Source organism: Lupinus angustifolius, chromosome LG16 (genome assembly GCF_001865875.1).
Source record: "Lupinus angustifolius cultivar Tanjil chromosome LG16, LupAngTanjil_v1.0, whole genome shotgun sequence".
Taxonomy (NCBI): Eukaryota; Viridiplantae; Streptophyta; class Magnoliopsida; order Fabales; family Fabaceae; genus Lupinus; species Lupinus angustifolius.
In genome coordinates, this window is record NC_032024.1 from 17,501,160 (window position 1) to 17,523,011 (window position 21,852).

The 21,852-nt window shown below is 31.5% G+C and overlaps 5 protein-coding genes across 6 annotated transcripts; 2 read left to right on the top strand and 3 right to left on the bottom strand.

Moving 5' to 3' along the window:
* Positions 3,413-4,477, bottom strand: LOC109329384. The gene is made up of 2 exons (XM_019563050.1): positions 4,408-4,477; positions 3,413-3,969 (listed from the first exon to the last, which is right to left on the bottom strand). The coding sequence occupies exons 1-2, from the start codon at positions 4,475-4,477 to the stop codon at positions 3,413-3,415; spliced, it is 627 nt and encodes a 208-aa protein (XP_019418595.1).
* LOC109328864 (peptide chain release factor PrfB2, chloroplastic) lies at positions 6,392-10,149 on the bottom strand. 2 transcript variants are annotated; one of them, XM_019562484.1, is made up of 7 exons: positions 9,732-10,149; positions 8,698-8,910; positions 8,038-8,139; positions 7,753-7,890; positions 7,119-7,423; positions 6,878-7,031; positions 6,392-6,783 (listed from the first exon to the last, which is right to left on the bottom strand). In XM_019562484.1, the coding sequence occupies exons 1-7, from the start codon at positions 10,056-10,058 to the stop codon at positions 6,649-6,651; spliced, it is 1,374 nt and encodes a 457-aa protein (XP_019418029.1). In that variant the 5' UTR covers positions 10,059-10,149; the 3' UTR covers positions 6,392-6,648. The 2 variants fall into 2 exon arrangements, with proteins under 2 accessions (XP_019418029.1, XP_019418030.1); XM_019562485.1 differs by having other exon boundaries at positions 8,698-8,935; positions 9,732-9,843.
* On the top strand, positions 11,280-13,651 carry LOC109330364 (GTP-binding protein SAR1A-like). The gene is made up of 3 exons (XM_019564535.1): positions 11,280-11,489; positions 11,808-11,939; positions 13,221-13,651. Exons 1-3 carry the CDS (start codon positions 11,361-11,363, stop codon positions 13,539-13,541), a joined length of 582 nt encoding a protein of 193 aa, XP_019420080.1. The 5' UTR covers positions 11,280-11,360; the 3' UTR covers positions 13,542-13,651.
* Positions 15,019-17,867, top strand: LOC109328941. Its single transcript, XM_019562586.1, has 4 exons — positions 15,019-15,462; positions 15,748-15,818; positions 16,226-16,451; positions 17,645-17,867. The coding sequence occupies exons 1-4, from the start codon at positions 15,378-15,380 to the stop codon at positions 17,758-17,760; spliced, it is 498 nt and encodes a 165-aa protein (XP_019418131.1). The 5' UTR covers positions 15,019-15,377; the 3' UTR covers positions 17,761-17,867.
* LOC109328940 (zinc finger matrin-type protein 2-like) lies at positions 17,934-21,003 on the bottom strand. Its single transcript, XM_019562585.1, has 10 exons — positions 20,983-21,003; positions 20,781-20,861; positions 20,469-20,499; positions 19,834-19,916; positions 19,426-19,458; positions 19,185-19,263; positions 19,042-19,094; positions 18,801-18,861; positions 18,541-18,620; positions 17,934-18,280 (listed from the first exon to the last, which is right to left on the bottom strand). Exons 1-10 carry the CDS (start codon positions 21,001-21,003, stop codon positions 18,194-18,196), a joined length of 609 nt encoding a protein of 202 aa, XP_019418130.1. The 3' UTR covers positions 17,934-18,193.

The window sequence follows — 21,852 nt, forward strand, 5'->3', positions numbered from 1 at the left end:
TCGGTGGTCCATCAAGTAGAGTCTCGCACTACTTCATCAAATTGATGACACCATAGTAGAGTCTTGAACTACTTCACCAAATTGAATGTCCACCATTGTAGAGTCTTGAACTGCCTGACCAAATTGACGGTCCACCAGTAGAATCTTGAAGTGCTTCATCAAATCAACGGTCCAACCATAGTAGATTCTCGAACTACTTCACAAAATCGATGGTCCACCATAGTAGAGTCTTGAACTACTTCACCAAATTGAATGTCTACCATAGCAAAGTCTCGATCTGCTTCACCAAAGCGATGGTCCACCCCCAGAATAATCTCAAACTACTTTACCAAATCAGTCGCTTTATTTTCCGGCAAATAGTCTTTTCAACCCTTAAAAATTTTCGTTTATTTCTTTACTAGTTACTTAGTATGATATCTTTCAAACTGTTGTTTGCTTGCTATCAGGTAAGTAACAAGTAAAGAGGGACATATATGAATACTCATCTCGTCCAGTCCACAAAAAGCCCAAAACAGTTTCTTAGGAAAAAAATAATATTTAATAAATTATTTCGTAAAATAAAAAATAACATATTTTTAGAAGTTGCTAGGATATAGCTTTCATAATTATTTATGTCATTTCGTTTTTATAAATAAAAAAACCAAATCAATATTTCGAAGATAGAGTATCTAGTGATTACAAATACACTTTTAAATTTTATTAAATAAAAAATGAAAATCAGAATAAAATTGGTTAAGATATAATCTCTAAAAGTGTGTAACTAATTTTACAAAGTAAAATTAGTTATCATATTTTTATGAATTGGTTAATAATTGTTTTACTATAAATAAGGCCATTGTGGACATTAGAAAGGGAACCAGAACATATCAAAAAAAACACATTCATTTTCTTCTCTTGAGAAGGATTGTAGTGGCGCCAAATATGTATAAAAACGACACATATCTACCCCATTTTCTACCTCGGTTTTCCACACGACACCCAATCAGGTAATTCATTTTTTCCTTATTAGTTTTCTCTTTTTTGTTTATTTTTATTATTCCTATTTAAACATAGAGTGGTAGACTACTATTATTTAAATTTAAGTATAATTTTAATTTTTTAACTATCATTTTTTCCTTAATAATATTATATAGAATTTCAACAATAATAATAATAACTAACTATGCTAATATTTTAAGGGATAAACCATAAAAAAATGAAGATAATCCTTTTTTTAGCAAGTAATAAACAAACTCTTTTATGTTATTAAATAAAAATTACTACAAATTAAAAATAATCAGAAGATCTTACCATAATTAAAAATGATAATTAATAAAATTATTCTCTTTGAAAAATATTTCATATAACAATTTTTATTATTATCATTTATTAAATATATATTTTTGGGGAATAAATCAAAGATGAAGGACGATTGTGATATTACTTTGTATCCTCGTATCATCTTTAAATGGTCGTGTTGCTACATTTCTATTCATTTGATTTAATTCCTAATTTAAAAATAAAAATTATTTCTCTTAACTAAATTGATAATTGGCGTTAACAACATAATAATAAAAAAAACAATTTTCTCTAATAAATAACGAATATCAAAATTAAATAAATATATTCTATTAAAAATAAATATAAAAATGACTAATCACGGGAGGAGAAACGGTCGTTAATGATGACTTTTCCTCAACTTGTTATCTACACGGTTGCGCTATGTTGCTTCTGCTCCTAACCTAAAAATTACTCAACCAAAAAACAATTTTATAAAGAACTGTATAGCCTTGATTCCTTGTTGCTCATAGTGATGCGCAGAAGCAAGACTTCATCTTGTCATCCAACTGTTTGTTGAGGAACTAGGTATTTAGATACTTGGATAATGACTATAGGTAGCAAAATTATCCATAATATATAATCCATTCAAATCCAAAAGAAATAAATTCATCTATTAGAGGTAATGCATTTAAATGGATAAAATCTAATGGATAATTTTAATAATGTATGGATTTAAATTCATTCATTATATCCAATGGATATCCATGAATATATTTATTTTGATGAATATGCAATCCATCAAAAAACAAACTCTCTCAAATGGTATTCTTTGTTTTTCTCTATCATTCATTATCTCAAGTTTCACTTTCTTGTATTGATTTTTAATTTCACTTTTTTTATTAAATTGAAATCAATTATAAGATATGTGTGTTATTAATATTAAAAGTTTGCTCTTAAATACATAGCATACATAAATATGTGTTAAAAAATATATACATAGAACATTAAACATCACACGCTTTTAAAATATTGTAAAAAATAATATTTTAAAATTTTCAAAACATCACTTTTTAAAAGTGTTTAAAAATTAAAAACATGTTTTAAAAATGTTATTTAAAAGTGTTTTTTTTAATAAGGTGGGTTTAAAAAAACAATTTTTGAAAGTGATTTTTTTCAAAAGTGATTTTGAAAAACAATTTATTAAAATGATGGACTTTAAAATATTGATTTTCTTCAAAAGTGTTTTTAGTTACAATTTAAAAAAATCAAATGGATTAGATAATCATTCAGCCAATCCATTAAAATGGATTCACATATCAATTGGATGGATTAAAATCAGTCCATTATGTTTAGATATAGATGAGTTGGATAATTTAAAATATAATTTAAATGAATTTATATAGATTGGTGAATGATTTTTCATCAATCCATTAGGATCTAAATCCATCCATATTGATCACCACTCATACCATCATCTACTCATAGTCTACATGACTCAACTCTCACATGCAATTAATATGATTCATATCCCACATGCACCTAGGCAATTAAATGCATTCTATACAATGTAATGGACTTGAGTTCTAGATTTCAAAAAATAAATCTCCACCCCTTGATTTTAGCTTTCAACCATGACTAATACCTTATTTTAATAAAGTTTAGTATCTTTTATGCCTCCATAAATTCATGTTGAACAATGTTTTTTGTTCTTGGCTAACCATGAAGACCAAATTGTTGAATATCATATTTTCTCCCAACAATCCTTTAAAAAGTGATAGTGATCTAACAACCTTGATAATGTCTATTTTGGCTATTTTAGTTTACAAAAGAAATAGAAAAGATGAAATGTGTGCATTATTTAGAATAGAAACTTTATATAGTGAAGTGTGTATTATATGTTAACAAATTAGAAGTGTGATTAATACACCAAAGTAGGACAAAGACATAGAAGAAAAACACATACATGCAATTAATATGTGAGAAAATAAAAATGATATGAACTTCAAAATTGAATATGAATTCTGAATGTTCATATATTTCATAACTCTAAAATGCAGGGAATCATAAGCATTAGATTATTCAATGTATGTGATTCTTATTTGATTCTAATTGCTTCATTATGTTCATGAACTTAGGCTTATTGAACTTCACTTCAATCTTTTTGAACAAACTGCAATAAGAAATGCACTGCATTAACCACATCATATAGCATTAGCCCTATTCTACCACCAACCCAACTTCCAAAGAGACTTCCAATAAGATAACCAAATCTTCCAAGCTTTTTCTCTCCTATGAAACCTCCACCATAAGCACCAATTGAGGTACAACTTCCCTTAAAGAATCCTTCTGCAACACTACCACCATAGTATACAGCTTCAAAAAAGTCCCATCCAGAAGAGATTATAGGACCTGTAATTCGCTCGGCCTTACGCGAAGCCAATTTTGCTGCCTTCTTACCTTCTTTCTCAGCAAGTTTCGATGAATGTTTCGTCGACATTCCCTGCGACGCCGCATCAACAAGAGCAGATTGAATTGCATTATGCCTTGCTTTTTCAACATGAGAAGTTCTAATGTTGTATACATAGAGTTTCAGACCTTCCTTGACACCACATGCTAAAGTTCCAGTGCCCATATCAAAGCAATTTAAGAATGTGAATTTTCCACTCTTTGATGATGCCTTCTCCCCAACAATCTGCCTGCATTTTTTAGCTGAAAAAGGAGCAATTTTGTGAGTATAAGCAGATATACTGTAATCGGGGCGTCTACACTCAAAGATGACCGTAAGGCTAAGAAAACGATGCACGAGTCTCCTACTTAATGGACATGGAGAGATTAGATGTATGTTATCTTATTCTCGCAATATTATTTTCGGGATTTGAACCAATGTTGTCTAGGTCATAAGATAAACAATATTACTATTACGCCGAAGTTAAACACAGACAGATAATTAAACGTATTACATTAGTTGCAACAAGAAAAAAATAATCTTTCTGAATGAATTAAATTAAAGCCCCATTACATCAAATGGTGTCTGCAAAAAATGAATCTAGTTGATACTAATGTCTATAATTGTATTACATTAATGCTTGAGAATAAAGGAATTCAATTGTAAACACATACATATAATAGATTGAAGGACAAAGGTACCTGTAATACTAAGAAGAATGATTCCAGCGACAAGTACAAGAAACTGGATCCTCTTTTTTTGGAAATCCATGGCAGTGACAATAAAACCGAACTTAACTGAATTATGAATATAAATAGGTAAATTAGTTAATTAATTAAAATAAACATTTAATGCTGTGAAAAGAATATTAAACTATAACTAATTATTGGTTTGAGGTTCAAGCTATCCTATATTCTATTAAGGAGTAGCATTGGGCTTCATATTTCAAGTTTGGAAGGTCAACAAAATGGACACGAATAGGAGTATATATGTTATTCCATAAATTGTATCACTTTATATGAAATGTGTTAGGATGCTAACGCTAGCATTTAAGAAAATAAGAATTCTAAAGAAACGGTAAAATATTAAAATAGAAGACAATTTTTATCCATGTCCTTTAATTAGGATTAACATACTTTAGATAGTGGTGAATAGGAGACTATAGACCTTTAAACCTAAAGTCCAATTTATTTAAAATATAATAATTAAGATTCTATTTTTACAAAACATAATCTAACCATAATATTTAAACATGATTACCGAGTGAGTTACTCTCTTGAATTTGAATGTGGTATCTTCAACAATACTATTGGGCTCAAACTGCCAACAGAATGACATAGACAAAAGAAGTGACCCATTGCATAAAAATTATGTCTCTACCATTTCTCTCATTCATCATGTTTATTTCTTGCTCATATTTTCTTAAATTTAATCTTAGATTTTAAATTTTTTCAAAGTTTTCTACTTCACTGTTAATTACTTGTATTTAAAAAATATGATTTAAGGTTGTTGTTTTAATTTTACTTGATTTTTTTTTTATTATTAAAAAATTGGTTTTTGTAGATTTTCCTTACTTTTTATAACAAAATTATATTGGTTAGCTTACATGCCCACCTTACTCGTATTTAAGGCGGACAAAATATGATATTTCATTCATATTTTACTAACCGACATGTCCATATATACATTGTACGAGTATTGGTAGATGACCCAAAATGACAATATTAGTTTAGAGTAACAAATTTTAATATACTTAATTAATTGGTACATTATTCAAAAGGCAGTTACCCTCATTATGTTTAGCATCTTATAAAAGTGATATTCAAGATGTAAAAGTCTAACTAGTTTATGAAGAACTAGTTGCTAAAATTTATATTTGCTTTGTCTCCATCTCTATGCTTTTCTTCTTTATTTATAAATTGTTGATTTTTATATTAATTCAAATGAAGAACCAGTTGCACTCATTTGATTTTTATTTTTACACTGAATCACACTGATACGACTGGAACGCAACTGCATTGCATCAAATTGTATCAATATCAAAAATATTTTTTTACTCACAAAATATTTCACACTGCAACAACCGAAATCCGCATTGCAATGACCACAATCATAGTAACCACGACTACAACCACAATTTAAAACACTGATCCCTACCACAATTGGATGAGACAGAATGTGACAACAAATCTCTCTAATTTTATATGACACTCAAATCTACTCTCAGCTATGTTAACTGTTTTACACAAATCTAAATAATTGCTATTTTAGCTATGTAAAAATTATTCCGGTAAGTGGTTTGTTGAACTAACTATAGTGTCAATATACGGTATAGATAAAACTCATAAAGCAGGATCCTTCAATGTTGGAAAAACACACACAAATCAAATCAATCAATATATTCTAGCGCACTTAATTTGATTTAGATGCAAATATGCAAAAAAGAAAATTCTCTAGGAGTATCAATCTCATGTTCTACAAAAAAAAGTACAAAGTTTTCTCCACACTCATATTTCCTGGAGCAAGAGTTGGCAAGCCTTACACTAGTAGCATTTGTATTGTTTTTTATCCAAATCTACAATCCACAGTAAATAAATGCAACTTAAAGAACAAGAATCTTGGTCACCATTGTTGTATGGGCACAACCAATCAAAACTTAAGATAACTTTTCACCATTCTAGCAAGGCCTTTGTTGTCTTTTTAAGTTACTACTTTAAATATTTGATAGTTGTGCCAAATAGGCACTGTGCTCATACAAGATTTATTCGATTGTATATATTCGTTTATTGCCGTAAAAATTACCGATAGGCAGCAAAGTCAAATGCTTCCTTGTGCTGACCTTGATTCAGAATTTGATGAGGAATGACTTCAGATGTTGAAAATACCCAAGCATTCCGATTTCAGCATAAAATATGCCACCATAGTCTTGGAATTTGATTGATTTAACCATTACTTTCATCTTTGTCCAAAGAAGCTGATAGGTAGCTTAGAATGAAAGCATCTATATCTCCCTCAAGGACAGAGTCAGGATCTGAAACCTCATAGTTAGTTCTAAGATCTTTCACCATACGGTACGGCTGCATAATAGATTTTAAAAAAAAATAGTTAATGCAATGTTCAAATCATTAAAACCTGCTTCGGACGCGGGAAATATACAATTTCAAACCGTACATGGAGCACATAACTACGTATCTGACTGCCCCAAGTTATGTCGGTGAGAGATTGTGTATGTTGTGCATTCAATTGAGCCTGGCGCGCCATCTCCATTTGGTCTAATCTAGACTGAAGCACAGCCAATGCTGAAGCCTTATTCATATGTTGTGATCTGTTCACAAATCATGAAAAACTCCATGTTTAACAACATAGCACAACACAGTCTGCCCCTCCCTTAATAGAAATATGCACGTCATACCTTTCGTTCTGGCTAGTTGCAGTAATTCCTGTAGGAATATGGATTATTCTTACAGCACTATCTGTTGTATTAGCATGCTGGCCACCAGGTCCACCTGAGCGAAATCGTTCAATTCGAAGATCGGATTCATTAATTTGTACACGGGTTGATCCATCACCGAGGATGGGAATCACGGCTACAGCAGAAAATGAAGTATGTCGGCGCTTATTACTGTCAAAAGGTGATATGCGCACAAGCCTGTGCACTCCTATTTCTGCTTTGGCATAGCCAAATGCAAACTCGCCATCTACTTTGATTGTGGCTCGCTGAAAAAACAAATTGGTATAAATTCAGAAACTAGCAGTTCCCACTACAACAGAAATTATAATCTTCGAGAATGAGTATTGCAGTTGCAGGCCCAAAATATGTTAAACAAGAGGCCCGAACGGAAAACAAAATCCTCATTGTAATCTTGCTTGAAGCTTAAATGCAAGTTAAGTAACTTGGTACTTCAAAATTAAAAGAAAAACAAACAAACAAAAAGACAACATGGTCACATAAAAGGGAGGTAGACGCGGGTCATGAACTCGAGCATTTAAACATAAAAGTGAGCTAGTTTTAAATACAACTCGTTGAGGATGGTAAGGAGGAGAACCTTGATTCCTGCAAGCTCACCAGGCATTTCTTCCATTACAATTACTTTATATCCTCGTCGCTGGGCCCATGATTTATACATCTGCATGACCATTGAAGCCCAGTCCATGCTCTCAGTACCCCCGGCCCCAGCCTGAACCTATATAAAATAATAAAACAAGCAGCTTCAATAGGCACCCTCGTACAGAACCATGACCCGGATTGAAGAATTAGGCACATGCAAGGACGTTTTCAAGAAAAATGCCAATGCAATAAAAAACAATTTATAAAGATCTTTGATAACAACCTCGATGTAGCAAGAACAATAATCATGCTCCCCTGAAAGCAATGCCTCCAGTTCTTTCTCTTTTGCATTTCTTCTCATGTTAAGCAAAGCTTTCAGTGATTCCTGAAAAGGAAGAAAGTCTCTGCATGAATATAAATTGGCATATACCATTAAGAAATTATTCATTTAACACTTCAAACCTTGTAAGGGAATAAACTATAACCAAATAGGTTTTTGACATTTGAGACAATTATGCCTGTTTTAGTACTTCTTATAAACTATATGCACCTCCTAATATGTTGTCAAGCCTATATGTTTATCTAGCATTTCAATATAATATGAAATAATCCATTGTCTACTTAAACTTTCTTACTTATGCAGAACAATATAATATGAAATAATCCATTGTCTACTTAAACTTTCTGACTTATACAGAACAATATAATATGCAATTGTCAAGGTAATTTTTTTGCACTGCCAGCCAATCATATTTTATGGTATGTGATGTTTGATATAGTTATTGTGAGAGTCGAATATGCTTAATGATATGGGAATGCATGAATAGGTGTACATGGCCAATGCATCAAAACTAAATCGTATTTATTAAGCATTGGTGTTATATATGTAAGACTAGTGACAAAACAGATTATTACATGCCTAGGAGGTGAAGTGAATGCCCACCGATTCCAATTCTTCATCATTTTCTTCGCGAGCAAGCTTTATCATATCAATATGCTCAATTAACTCTTGCTCCATTGCATTAACCTCTTTCACTTTTCCTAAAAGTGATCCATGCTCACGGCTAATTTTTCCAGCATGCACAGGATCATCCCAAAGGTCTGGCTTAGCTAACTGAGCTGATAGCAAATCCAACCTAACCTTCAGTTTCTTCCACTGCCCACAACACACTAACATGTTACTAAAACAAAAACAATTGGTTAAATAAGCAAATCATGTTTAATTAAGATATCATTTGACATGTGGTCAGAACAAAATAGAGAAAGAAACAAAATATTAATGGAGTGGTATTGTTTTGTTGAATTTGTTCTCTTTGCTTCCACTCCTATTATTGAAACCAAAATGTCCTACTTTTTAACTTTAATGTCCAATTCTCATAACTTATTTCGTAGACACCTTTGAGTAAATAATTTAATTAAGCACTTATTCAATAAGATTCTTAAAAATAAACTAAAAATTGCTCAGGGATGTGAACAGCTTAACTAAGTACTTATTCAATAAATAGCTTTTTTTCAAAATAAGCTGAAAATAACCTTTTTCCATGAGCTTTTCTGTTAAGCTTATTAAGATATTATACAAAGGTCATAAGCTAAAAACAGCTCATGGATGTGCACAGCTTAACTAAGTGCTTATTCAATAAATAGCTTTTTTTCAAAATAAGCTGAAAATACCCTTTTCCATGAGCTTTTCTGTTAAGATTATTAAGATATTATACAAAAGATCATAAGCTATTTTCACAAATTATTCTCGTAAGCCCCATTAAGCTCTTCCACACACCTCCAGCCATCCATTCTAACATGCTTATGCAACAACACAGTATTCAACAACAACAATCTTAGTCTCACTAAGTGGAGTCGGCTACAATACTACATATATCGACCGACACTATAATACTCCATTGAAATCTTTAAATCTTTACTAATCGTTTCACCTATGTTTTTTCTTCCCGAAACCGGAGTTTAAAATTGAAACCATACCTGTAACCGTCGTTTGATTAAATCAATAGATTGAGCTACAGCAGCAGCATGACTCTTCCAATCTCCATCATCCTCATCTAGAATGTTCCAATTATTTGCTATAATTCCCTCCACTGTGAGACTCTCTGATTCAGAACCGAAACATCGAAACTGATTCGGAGACACAATACTACGTTGGTGAAAACCATAACTGTAACTGCCATTTGAAACAAGAATGTTATGTGACAAATGAGACGAGGTTGTTTGTAGTTTTTGTAGGAATAAGGAAAACCTACAAATTTGTCGAATTTTTGAGGTTTGAATCGTTCTTTGTAGGAAAGAGTACATGCTATTGTTACTAAACTAAATTGGATGAAGAAAATTTTCAGTTGAAGTGCATTACTGAGTTCATGAAACTGGAATCATTGAACAAATTCAAGAGAAAAAGAGCATAGAAGAAGCACTTTCCAATTGAACTTCTATGGGCCTTTCAAGCTTTAGCATTTTTAGGCCCATATTAACATTGGCATTGATATTAGGGCTAGCGATTTGTTTCGTACGAATAAATGATCTATTTGCGAATCGAGTTTTAAAGGAAAATATGTAATTTATGACTTTCAAGTTTTTCGTTTTCTTTTATTATCCTTCGAAAACCAACTCGTAACAAACAAACCATTAGATAGAGTCATCACATTATATTATATATAAGAATGGAGGATTCATACTTCATTTTCAATGCTTCGATTGTTGTTAGCATTAGCAAAATAATAGACTGATTTTTTTTTATGTCCACACATGCTTCTAAAATTAGGGCAAAAAAGAACATGTCTACTTATATAATAAAAAAAGCATACTCGTGCTAATTGTGGGCAAGACTAGCATGTAGGAAATTGTGAAATAATATGTTATTTTTTGGATGCTAGTGAATTTTTTTAATGTTATGTAAATAAATTTATAAGTCATGAAAATATTATTATGTGAGTTTAATAATTGTAGATTATATAAATTGAACATGTCATAATATTATCATAAATCATGGTTTTTGATAAAATTATAAATAAAAAAATATTGTCGTTTTGGCTATGGTTTTTTTTGTCTTCTACTTCTATGAATTGAACTAAGTTTCACTTGATATAGTCTTCTTACTTGTCTTCTAACTATCTCTTTCATATATGTCCAAAACACCTAAGACGTGATTATATCATCTTTCCTAACAGACTCTTCATTTTGAATATAATATTTGTATAATGATAGTATTATTTTCATTCAAGAGTAAATAATAAATATATAAATAGTAAATGATAGTTGTCTAATTACATATATCATTTCATCTACTATTATCAAGAGTTTAATTCTTGTAAGTAATACTTATTGAAATAATAAATCATGAACCCAAAATGAATTAATTCTTTAACCAAAATACGAGGAAGTCGTCTAAACATCTTGGCCCAAAGCCCCAGAACATAAATACGAAAACAACTTGGCCTTTCTTACCGGATGAGCCAGTCACCAGTCTCAATCCCAAATATCAAAATTGCTGCAACAAAACAAACACACCCTATATGACATAACCAACGTCTCTCTCTCTCTCTGGTTTTGAGGTTGATTGAAACATAAACTATTGCTTCGATTCGATCGTAGAAAAAGAAGATGTTTTTGGTTGATTGGTTTTATGGGGTTTTAGCATCACTTGGGTTGTGGCAAAAAGAGGCTAAGATATTATTCTTAGGCCTTGATAACGCTGGCAAAACCACCTTGCTTCATATGCTCAAAGATGAGGTTTTTTCTTTTATGTTTTTTCTTCTTTCCTAATATCGTTATTGAGTTAAACATTCTGGGTTTTCTGTAAAAACAAAAAAGGAATGGTTTTTGAATGATTATATTAAGTAAATTAGTTTAATATTAGTTATTCGCCTATTGCATTGGTTTTTAAGTTTAATCACATCAAATTATTGATTAATGGGTAATTCTAGTTTAATTATTATGATATGATTAGTTAGTGCATTCAATTTGTGTGAACAAGTTTTTATTGTAAGAGTTCCTTTGTTGTGGTGGTTTTGGTGTGAATTTATGTTATCATGAGATTTGGTTTTGCAGAGATTGGTACAGCATCAGCCAACACAGTATCCGACATCGGAGGAGTTGAGTATTGGGAAGATCAAGTTTAAAGCTTTTGATCTTGGTGGTCACCAGATTGCTCGAAGAGTCTGGAAAGATTACTATGCGCAGGTTCGTTATCTCTCTCATTTTCCTATTGCCGATGCGACTAGGATACTACGCACTTGTTTGCACATTTTTGCAGCTGGGGATATATACCGAGAAGAGATATCCCGATCCTTCATTTTATGAACTAAAAAATATGATTAGTTGCCACTCGGCCTTGTTCTTCAGACTCCAATGTATTGTTGTTCTGGTTTACATGGCTGCACACAAGCTCATATGTGTTGATCAATTAGTGAATGCTGATATAAACATGTAGAAACTTGTTGGTTGTAATGCATAGATATGATGTGGGTATCGTATCTGATATGTCGATATAGCTATTCTTGAAAATATAAGTATTCATAAAATATAGTAAATATAAAATTGCAATTCCAAAAAAAGCAAGCTGAGAATCTACTTCTTGGACCTTACTAAATAAAAATAGAAATCTTAAATCATTGTGCATCTCTGTAATTCTTGTAAACTACCTCTTCGTTTTCGAGGTGCATACATCTACTGTCCTTATGCCATTTGTTGGGAGCTTCATGTACTGGCCATGTCTTTTGTGTGCGACTATATGCTCTATATGCGTCTCGTGGAATTTTACCCAGCAACCAGGAAGTGCTCTTTGTACTCTGCATTCTCGAGCATTTTACCCAGCAACTAGGACGTGTTCGTGCAACTCATGAAAGAAGACAAGAGTAGTGTATCTGAGTTTGGAGATGACCCAACAAGCAAGAAGAGTTGTGCTTCATGTGCCTATGTTGCACTCTTGACAACCTTTGCTACTTTGTTTCATTAGCAAAGAAAAGTAGTGAATCATTCATTCATACCAAACAGCTAGAGGAAAATGGCTTGAATGCTTCACAAATATGTATTGGTGAAGTCACTGAAGTGAATGCATGCATCGATGCTTCGTGACCTGTAGGTCTAGCTGCTACCTAGGATAAAATTTTCTTCTAATGCTAAGTATGGTGATTGGAAGTATTATGATTAAGTTGTTAAGAACTACTCTCTTCTAGAATGTTCTGAAAAGCTAGCTAAATTAAAGAATTCAGGCCTTCGTAGTCCAAGCTAAATGTCCATTTTTATCAAATTCACGAGACGCCAAAATCTTAGTGATAGTTTGCTGATGACACATTTTCACTTTAGAAGGTTGTGCTACTAGTATTTTATATCATCTGCTTCTGAAGCAATTTATGGTTTATAACATGTTCAATAATATAACTGAAATAGTTTTTTTCTTACTCTTGTTATAGTTATGATTATTCCTTTTACGATCTTAAGTTTCATCCGTCTTTGATGCAGGTTGATGCAGTGGTCTACTTGGTTGATTCTTTTGACAAGGAAAGATTTGCTGAGTCGAAAAAAGAGCTAGATGCTCTCCTTTCTGATGAATCTTTGGCCAATGTCCCATTCCTTATCCTTGGAAACAAAATCGATATTCCATACGCTGCCTCGGAAGAAGAGTTGCGTTACCATTTGGGCCTGACGAACTTCACCACAGGCAAGGGTAAGGTGAATTTGTCGGACTCAAATGTTCGTCCCATGGAGGTATATATGTGCAGTATTGTGAGGAAAATGGGTTATGGAGATGGTTTCAAATGGCTTTCTCAGTACATCAAGTAGTAGTGTCTCTTACTATGAAATGGTTTGGTATCTCATTTCTAGAAGTTTGTTTATATAGTTATGAATTGTGAAGGTGTTAAAATTGCAGTATATTTTCATTTTATATTTATCAAAAAATTATATCTTGGAACCTCTCTATGGTATGCTGAGAAAATGTCTATTTTAGTTTGTACTAGTGATGATTTTCTATCTGAAAGAAATTGAGGGACCAAAAGCTATTATTTGTGCAACTTTAGAGGATTCACTGTGCCTCTATCTAGGGTCAGTCCTAGGGTGGGATAGAGATGATTCACTGTGCCTATCATGAAAGTGCTAAAAAGAAATAGAGAGTAAAGATTTATTTTTGTCCCTTGAAAATTTTTGCGCCTACTAATTTGGTTTCTGAAAATTTAAAAGCTTCAAAATGGTTTTCAAAAATATTAAATGTGAATTAAATTAGTTATTTTTAGTATTTTTTTTTGTGACTGATTTTTACTCATTTGTGATATTTTAGTAGTTTGGTTTGTTATTTTTTCGGGAATAAATAAGTACATAAAAAAAATAAAGGATAAACATGGATGTTCGTTAAAAATTAAAATTATTATTGTTTTTAATCTCAAGACCCCTTGTTCCAACTTTGATGTAAAGATTTCATACAGTAAAAAAGTTATACATTAAGCATATTGGATTTCTTTCAAGGATTTAATATGTATATATTAATAGTGTAAGTATTTTTTACACTGTCAGCTAATCTTTATTATTCATATGTTAGTTATCATTGATTTTCAAATAAAAGTATTACAAATCTATGGTAGATGATGTGCTGACAATGTAAAAAACTTTATAGTGGACAGATTTTAAACTTTCTTTCAAATTTTGGTGTAAAAGTTTCAGTTACTTCTTTTATAAACTAAAGATCTTCAATTTTATTTTGCTCTAGGGTATACAATTGTTAGTGTGGAGCATGTCTCTAACTTTTCTTTGCAATTTCATCACATTTGAAGTAGTGTACTATGTGGTTTACACTTCTTCCTATTATGTACACTTTTTTAATTTTCCTATACTCCTTTATCTTTTCACATTTTAAAATTTGAATGGTTGTTATACTTATACACCATATCAAAATAATAAGGATTTTACATTTATTTCATACAATATGGATTTCATTTATGCACCTTATCCTTTAATGACTATACTATAATTTTATTTTGAGCCTAGTCATAAAAAATAACCATCAAAATCACAAGGTATATGACACCTAGTTCCACTAAATTTTGGTTGTTGATATTTTTTTTATTTTTGTTCTCTCTTTTATTGAAAAATAGGATGAGTTTGATGCAATGACAAGGTTGTTGCTAGTGACCACAAGGTTCTAGGTTCTAAAAATAGACTTCACTTGTGGAAGTAAGACTGTATACATTTACCATTTTGTACCATACCAAGTAGAAGCCTTGTGCACTGAGTCGCCTTTTTTTCTCAACATGAGTCAAATATAATAATGATGTTCAAAATTTTTGATGAACTCAACAACTACAAGTTAAAAACTCAGACTAAGAAAGCATGAGTTGGTGACCAAATATATTGTTTTCACTTTTTGTATAACTCAAATTGTCTCCAACCATTACTGCTATAAACTGGTGCAATTCCTTAACCAATCTCTTTTTTTATAACTTGGTGTGTTGGCCTACTTTATCAGCTCTAGCTACTACCACTTTAATATACAAACAATTAACCATTCAAATATTTAATATCAACATCATCACATTCATATTAATTAAGCTTAATCCTTTGCTTCATTCTAACATGCATTGAACTTTGTTTCATATTCCCTCCACATAACTATAGCCTATTATAGTCATGGCATTCTCACTATTGCTAAAGGAAAAAAGTTTCATTTTTTATGTTACTTTGATTTCATATGCAATGCTTTTCTGCTATTCAGGTTATTGTTGCTTATTTCTATATTCATTATTCAATAAAGTTATGTCATAAGCATTGATCATTAAGGGGTTGGTTAAGGCCTGCTAGATCTCCAGGATGACCAAAAGGTCAAGAGTTTCATTCCTGAGAGCAATACTTATTGGAAGGGTCAGCCACGTATCCCAAAAATGATTAGTTCCTTACCCATAGGGTAAGAGGATGGTAGTACCCAAAAAAAATAAGCATTGATCATTTTCCACATATTATATTATACATCTTGTAACTATGTGTATTGTGCATACAATAGGGGCTTCTGCAGAGGACTTGTTTCAGGGTTCAAGCATAACAAAAGCCTTATCATGCTTTGACAATAAGCTAGTAAGTAAGATTATATAGTTGATGCCAATTGTTTTAATTGTGTAACATTTTGTTAACATGAGGAATTCTATGTTTAAATTATGTAACATTTTGTGAACATGAGGAAAAATTCACTATTGGATTAAAATCAGTGTACCATCATTCAAGGAGTCAAGATCAACTTATATAGTGTAAAAATTTGATGTTTCCTTATATTATCCTTCAAGACTTAGTACAATTGATTTCGAGAGTGAAATATTTACCAAAATGTGACCGAGGATATACTGAGGCCGGATCAGATTAAATCTTTTGTATCTTATTCTATTATGTGTATGTGTGCTTGATATCGGACATTTTGGTATGTTCGATTTTTCCCCAACACAATAAACCTTCTTATTTTCTGATATATGTTTTGGTATATTTCACAGATTTATGTTGGTTGTGATGAGGCATATAGATTAAACCCATCTGGGAATATTAACATACCACCAGAGGCCACTGACATTTTCTGCAATGGACCTTGCCTTGCTGAAACACAACTAATGCTTAATTGCATTAACAATGTGCTTTCCAATTTCTTATTCTACAACAAAGCCAATGTGGATCAAATAAGATATGTACTAAATGCAGGTTGCAGCTACTCTACACAAAGAGGTCATCATTAACTTCAATTAATTTGTTTGACATTTAAGTATATCAATAAGGCAGTAGTATAGTGGTGTAAGGTTTTATTGGATCCCCAATCATAGTAGTTAAACTCACGAGTTAACTCGTAGGATCGGTAGATCTTACGAGTTTTCAAGAGTTAGCAAGTCATGTGCCCACTTTGAATGCGATGTCACCACTGCTGGTGAGATCGTCGAGGAAGACCGTAGAATCGTGAAATCGGAAAGATCTTACGAGTTACTGTTTTTTTTGTTGCAAAAGCCCCAAATTGTAAAATCCTAATCTTCTAAACCCGAGGGAAACCCATGGCCCAAAATCATTTGACCCACCCAAAATTATTTTAAACCCTAAATAGCAACATAAAAAATATACCATACCAGAAATTTATTTCCATGTGAAAGAAATCCATAAGTTTCTCTCATCTTCGTCAAGTAAGTTTTCCTTCTTCATATTCAACGTACTTACTGTGTTCTTTTTGAAAATATTATAATTTATCTCTCTTATTTGAACAAAAACCATTAACGAAGATGAAGAAGTCAATGAAGATGATTATCTTGATATACCCTTGCGTGATTTGATTTATTGATTTAGATATTAGGTTCTAATACTTGTTGGTATTTTTTGCTGCAAACACTTTAGTTGATTGTGTTGACATGTTAGTTTTGCAATTATATGAGACCTAATACTTTAATGTGAATAATATTTCGATGTTGAAGTTTAAGTTTTATCAAGTGCTACTTGTTAATTTTGTTATTTATAGCAATAGAGAAAGCTGAAATTTTTATTATCTTGTGTACATGTATATATAAAAAAAATTAATATTTGGTAGGATCTTACGATCATACGTTTTACGTTTTCATCTACCCCTTCCGATCTTACGTAAGATCTCGATCTTGTCAACTATGTCCCCAAGGACGAGGGTACAATTCCTGGGAGCGACACTTGTTGGGAGGGACAGCGATAAACCCAAAAAAAGATTAGTTTGTTACTTAAAAAGATGAGAAGATACCCTCGGTAGTACCAAATAAAATGTTTCTTATCATTTGTGAATGTACATGATATACAATAAAGTATTATCACAATGTTCAATGAGACTAATATTTGATTATTATTATATTTCCAATCATCCTTCTCTTTTTACTTTTAATATTTTGTGGTGTTGAAAATTGTTTTATGTGTAGGGAACTTCAATTTGGGAGAATATGCTGGAGAAGAGACAAACAGTGCCCAAAAGTTATCAGATTTTATTAGATTGTACCTCTTCATAACAATGGTAGTAGTTGTGTACTTAGTGTGACACTAAGCATTAGAATGTTTACTGTGTTTGTGTTGAATGCTATATATGTGTATCCTGAACAGCAATTTATATCTACATGCGGCAAAACCGACCTGTACTGTGCATTCGAATGCATGAGTAACTTACTAGTTACTATACATCTCTTTGGTCAAGAAAATATAATTTAGAACCCATTTGGAGAGTACAAGTATGAAACTTATATTATACATAGGTGATTTAAACTAACATAAAGGAATCACATGATTGAATATAATGTTAGGGACTAACTCAAACTACAAAAATGTTTTGAGGCATACTATTTTACTTTTCACCTTAGATTTCATCTTTAAGTCACCTAGAATGAAGTTGATACATACAAGATTCAGCTTAAACATTGCAAAACAAATTGCTCAACATTTCATACAAAAAAGCTCATCTCATATGTGGAATGTCATCACTTCTTCGATGAACCGAAACCACCAAACCCCATCATGGCTGCAACATCAGGATCCATTTCAGGTTCTTCAATAGCCTTCTCCTTCTGAATCCAAAATTTTAACATTAGTTAATTACTTACTAATTTGTTCAACAAAAAACCAAACAATAAAATCTTTACTTGTAAACATAACATTAAAAATCAATTTGAGAAAGATAGATACAATTATCAAGTTAGTAAAAGAATTACTTGATGTCATTGGAAGAACAAATACTAGACAGAAATGGGGTAGGGGGAGAGAAAAATATTTCTTTCAACTTGGTACTTATGTTCTAACTCAAACTAAGCAACTAGACAATTCTGACCTTTTCTTTTTTCTTTTCACGACGTAATCGCTTTCTTTCTTCCTCTTCTTGTTGCTGTTTTAATATCCGTTCATCAAAATCTGTAAAAAAGTCGAAGTCAAATTTCACACTGATGGATTGAGTCAATCAAATTAAATGGAAGAATGAAAGATCAGTTGAAATGCAATTTTCGGCCAACAAAAAGAACAACATCCAGAGTTGAAATTTGTATACTTCTAATAAACGAAATACTCAAATCCTTCTCTTATCCAACGCTTTACCTTGCTCTGTGAAACTTCCATGATCTTTACGTTTCTTAAGAACTTCAAATCGTTCCCGAACCTGTGTTTCATCAAAAAGATTTACTACTATACTGCAGAGGCACATATAAAAATACATAAAGCAAATGATACCAAGGCACACTCAAATGCATGCACAAAAAATATATCATTCACCCAACATCAAAGACACTGGTTTTTTTATTTGAATTCATATATATTAGAATGTTATCTTAAAGTATACCTGGTCAAGAGAAGCACGTTCTACACGCATAGACATGCCCAAAGCTCTTTGATCTAAGGGTAAAAATAATAGTGAGCAAAATGAAAGCAATCAAAGAAAGACTTGGAGAAAAAGTTCAGAGGACATGTCAAGAAATCACTTACGTTTCTTTCCATTAATATGATCCAAATAATTCGCAGAGTCCTTTACCACACATTCACATACTGAGCAGTAGTATCCTGCCTGCAATTTAAGTGCTTTAATAAAAGTGATAAATAAACTGTGCAACAAAAGACCATCCAGATAGCAAAAACAAAAGGCAAAACTATAGCGTCGAAGTATTTAACAAGTCCTATTCCTTATACTCCTTAGTGATTTAACAAGAAAAATATTGAAAACAGGTACCTGCTGACTTAGTGGTGCAACTGGTGTAACAACCTGCAAACAGTTACATGTTATCAGTAATTCAGTATAGCTGAGTCATATGATAACATTTTCGTACCAATGGATGAACCCTCGTGATCTATACCACTCAGAATGGTCACATATTTTGTCACATCAAAAAGAAAATACTTTTACAAAAAAAATTATAAATGCTTGCCACTCATTTAGAACTACGGATGTATGTTTCTGAGTTGGTTTTTGGACGGAAAGAAAGGTTTGATAGTCTGTTCACAAGTGCGTTTCATGGTTCATATACCTTAACCTTTCCTCTATTACCCTTCAAAAACCAACTCGCAAACAGAACCTACAGATTATGTGCAAAAAAATAGAACTACAGAATGATTAACCTCAATATCCAGAACTTATTACCTGAGTCTTGCCCAAGCGGGATTCGAGGTCCACTTCATAATCTCTATGTTTCAAGGGTTTCCTCTGCACGAGAGGACCTTTAGCTGCATCGATACAATCATGTTACTAACTGTAACAGTACTTAAACAATGCCCCAACCCCATATACATTAGTCCTATTTCGACTGTCATTCAACTTTCTCAGACACCAAGTTGAGATTTTCCATTTGTCAGTAACTAAAGTCGAAGGACATATTTTTTTTGGAACAAAAAGAAATAATCTATTACCAAAACAGATAATTACAACCGATCCAGGTAAATAAACTAGGAGGCTAATCTAAGATCACGGATCGCCTAGAATCAAGATTAGTATAATACAAATTCAGTTTAGCATTGATATTAGTCCTAAGGACGAGCTTGAGTATTTAGTAACAAAAAAGTAAACAAATAATAGCATCTGAAAGCAAATGCAAACAAATGGTAAATTCCAAGAGACAAAAATCCATCATCAGCAAATATATATATATATATATATATATATATATATATATATATATATATATATATATATATATATATATATATATATATATATATATATATATATATATATATATATATATATATATGTATATATATATATATATAGATATATACCTTTAGATTTGGATCGAGAGCCCTCCTCCTCCTGTTCAAAATCGAGTACACAAAATCAAAATCAAAATAAAAATTATCAAATTAACTTACAAGAAAATAGAGGGTGAGATTGACGCAATAGCAAGGTTATTGCTCAGTAATCATGAATTCACAAGTTCAAATCCCGGAAACAGACTCTCTACATGTAGGGTAAGGCTGCATATATCTACTCTCCATGTAACCTATTAAGTAGGAGTCTCGTGCATTGTGTCCCGCGCCTTTTTTAATTAGAAGAAAATATTAGCATTGAAAAAACAGAGATAACTGAATCACCTCCTTCTCACGCTTACGAGCACGTTCCAAATACTCTTCTCGGTCAAATTTTCTTCTGAATGTGTTATCAACCCCACCCACCTGATTCAACACAATATAGTTAACACTTAGATTAATAAACCAATTCATATACAAATAGAAAACCATAAAAACAAGATTGTTGTGATGAAAATAGAGTTTAGGTTAGAATTTCAGGACTTACATTGTTGCTAGTGTTAGACATTGATAGAAAAATCAGTAATTGCAATTATAAGTGGAATCGAAGTGTTTTTGTAAACAATTTGAAAGAGAAACCCTAACTCAGTTAAGTTCAGTTTTTTAGAGAATAAAACAAGGTGTTGTGATAGCAAGATGAATTAAGGTTTATATTTTTTTGGTTTCGTACATGTATCCTTGCACTGGATGCGGCAATCCTATCCGAGCCGGGTATCTTAAGTGAGGTTAACTTTTTGAGTGGACATTTTTTTTATTCACAGGACTCAAACTCACTTTGCTTAGGGAATCCTGTTAGCATGTACCACTTGAACTAGTTGGTAACGTTTATATGATTCCTCTAATTATGTTATAATCACTAAATTATTTTATATCTATCCATTCATCCCCTTAAGGTTTATTAAATCATAATAGAATTTTTAGTTAAGGATTTAATATATAGGATGATAGTGAAAATATTTTTTACATTCTTAGTAAATCATTTATATGTTAATCATTATTGAATCTCAAATAAAAGTTATCCAAATCAATAGTGGATGATATGCTGACAATACAGAGAATTTAAATTCTTTACTTAATTGTATTGTTTTGGTATTCTCATAGTATTGTATGAGATAAAATGTTTGATTATTGGTTGCACAAAAAAGAAATTATTTTCTATCTATAGGTTTACTAAATCATAATTAAATGGATCTCAATTCAAATTCATTCTAATGAAATTAAGATGACATTTTTTTTAAAATAATTTTTAAAATTCACATTTTAGAAAAAAGTTAAATTTTTAACATTGACTTTTTAATATTCATTTTGTATGAAACGTTAATCATTTAATTACAAGTGTTCTTTTACTTACCATATG

Excerpts from the sequence above, each read along its gene's own strand:
- LOC109329384 (XM_019563050.1), bottom strand. The coding sequence starts at position 4,477 with ATGGATTTCCAAAAAAAGAGGATCCAGTTTCTTGTACTTGTCGCTGGA. Across the intron at positions 3,970-4,407 it reads CATTCTTCTTAGTATTACAG|CTAAAAAATGCAGGCAGATT; the intron begins GTACCTTTGTCC and ends CTCCTTTTTCAG.
- LOC109328864 (XM_019562484.1), bottom strand. The coding sequence starts at position 10,058 with ATGTACTCTTTCCTACAAAGAACGATTCAAACCTCAAAAATTCGACAA. Across the intron at positions 7,424-7,752 it reads GTGAGCTTGCAGGAATCAAG|CGAGCCACAATCAAAGTAGA; the intron begins GTTCTCCTCCTT and ends TTGTTTTTTCAG. Across the intron at positions 6,784-6,877 it reads TACGTAGTTATGTGCTCCAT|CCGTACCGTATGGTGAAAGA; the intron begins GTACGGTTTGAA and ends TCTATTATGCAG.
- LOC109328940 (XM_019562585.1), bottom strand. The coding sequence starts at position 21,003 with ATGTCTAACACTAGCAACAAT. Across the intron at positions 19,459-19,833 it reads CCCGCTTGGGCAAGACTCAG|GTTGTTACACCAGTTGCACC; the intron begins GTAATAAGTTCT and ends AACTGTTTGCAG. Across the intron at positions 18,281-18,540 it reads GTGAAAAGAAAAAAGAAAAG|AAGGAGAAGGCTATTGAAGA; the intron begins GTCAGAATTGTC and ends TTTTGGATTCAG.
- LOC109328941 (XM_019562586.1), top strand. The coding sequence starts at position 15,378 with ATGGCATTCTCACTATTGCTAAAGGAAAAAAGTTTCATTTTTTATGTT. Across the intron at positions 15,463-15,747 it reads AATGCTTTTCTGCTATTCAG|GGGCTTCTGCAGAGGACTTG; the intron begins GTTATTGTTGCT and ends TGCATACAATAG. Across the intron at positions 15,819-16,225 it reads CATGCTTTGACAATAAGCTA|ATTTATGTTGGTTGTGATGA; the intron begins GTAAGTAAGATT and ends TATATTTCACAG.
- LOC109330364 (XM_019564535.1), top strand. The coding sequence starts at position 11,361 with ATGTTTTTGGTTGATTGGTTTTATGGGGTTTTAGCATCACTTGGGTTG. Across the intron at positions 11,490-11,807 it reads TTCATATGCTCAAAGATGAG|AGATTGGTACAGCATCAGCC; the intron begins GTTTTTTCTTTT and ends TTGGTTTTGCAG. Across the intron at positions 11,940-13,220 it reads GGAAAGATTACTATGCGCAG|GTTGATGCAGTGGTCTACTT; the intron begins GTTCGTTATCTC and ends TCTTTGATGCAG.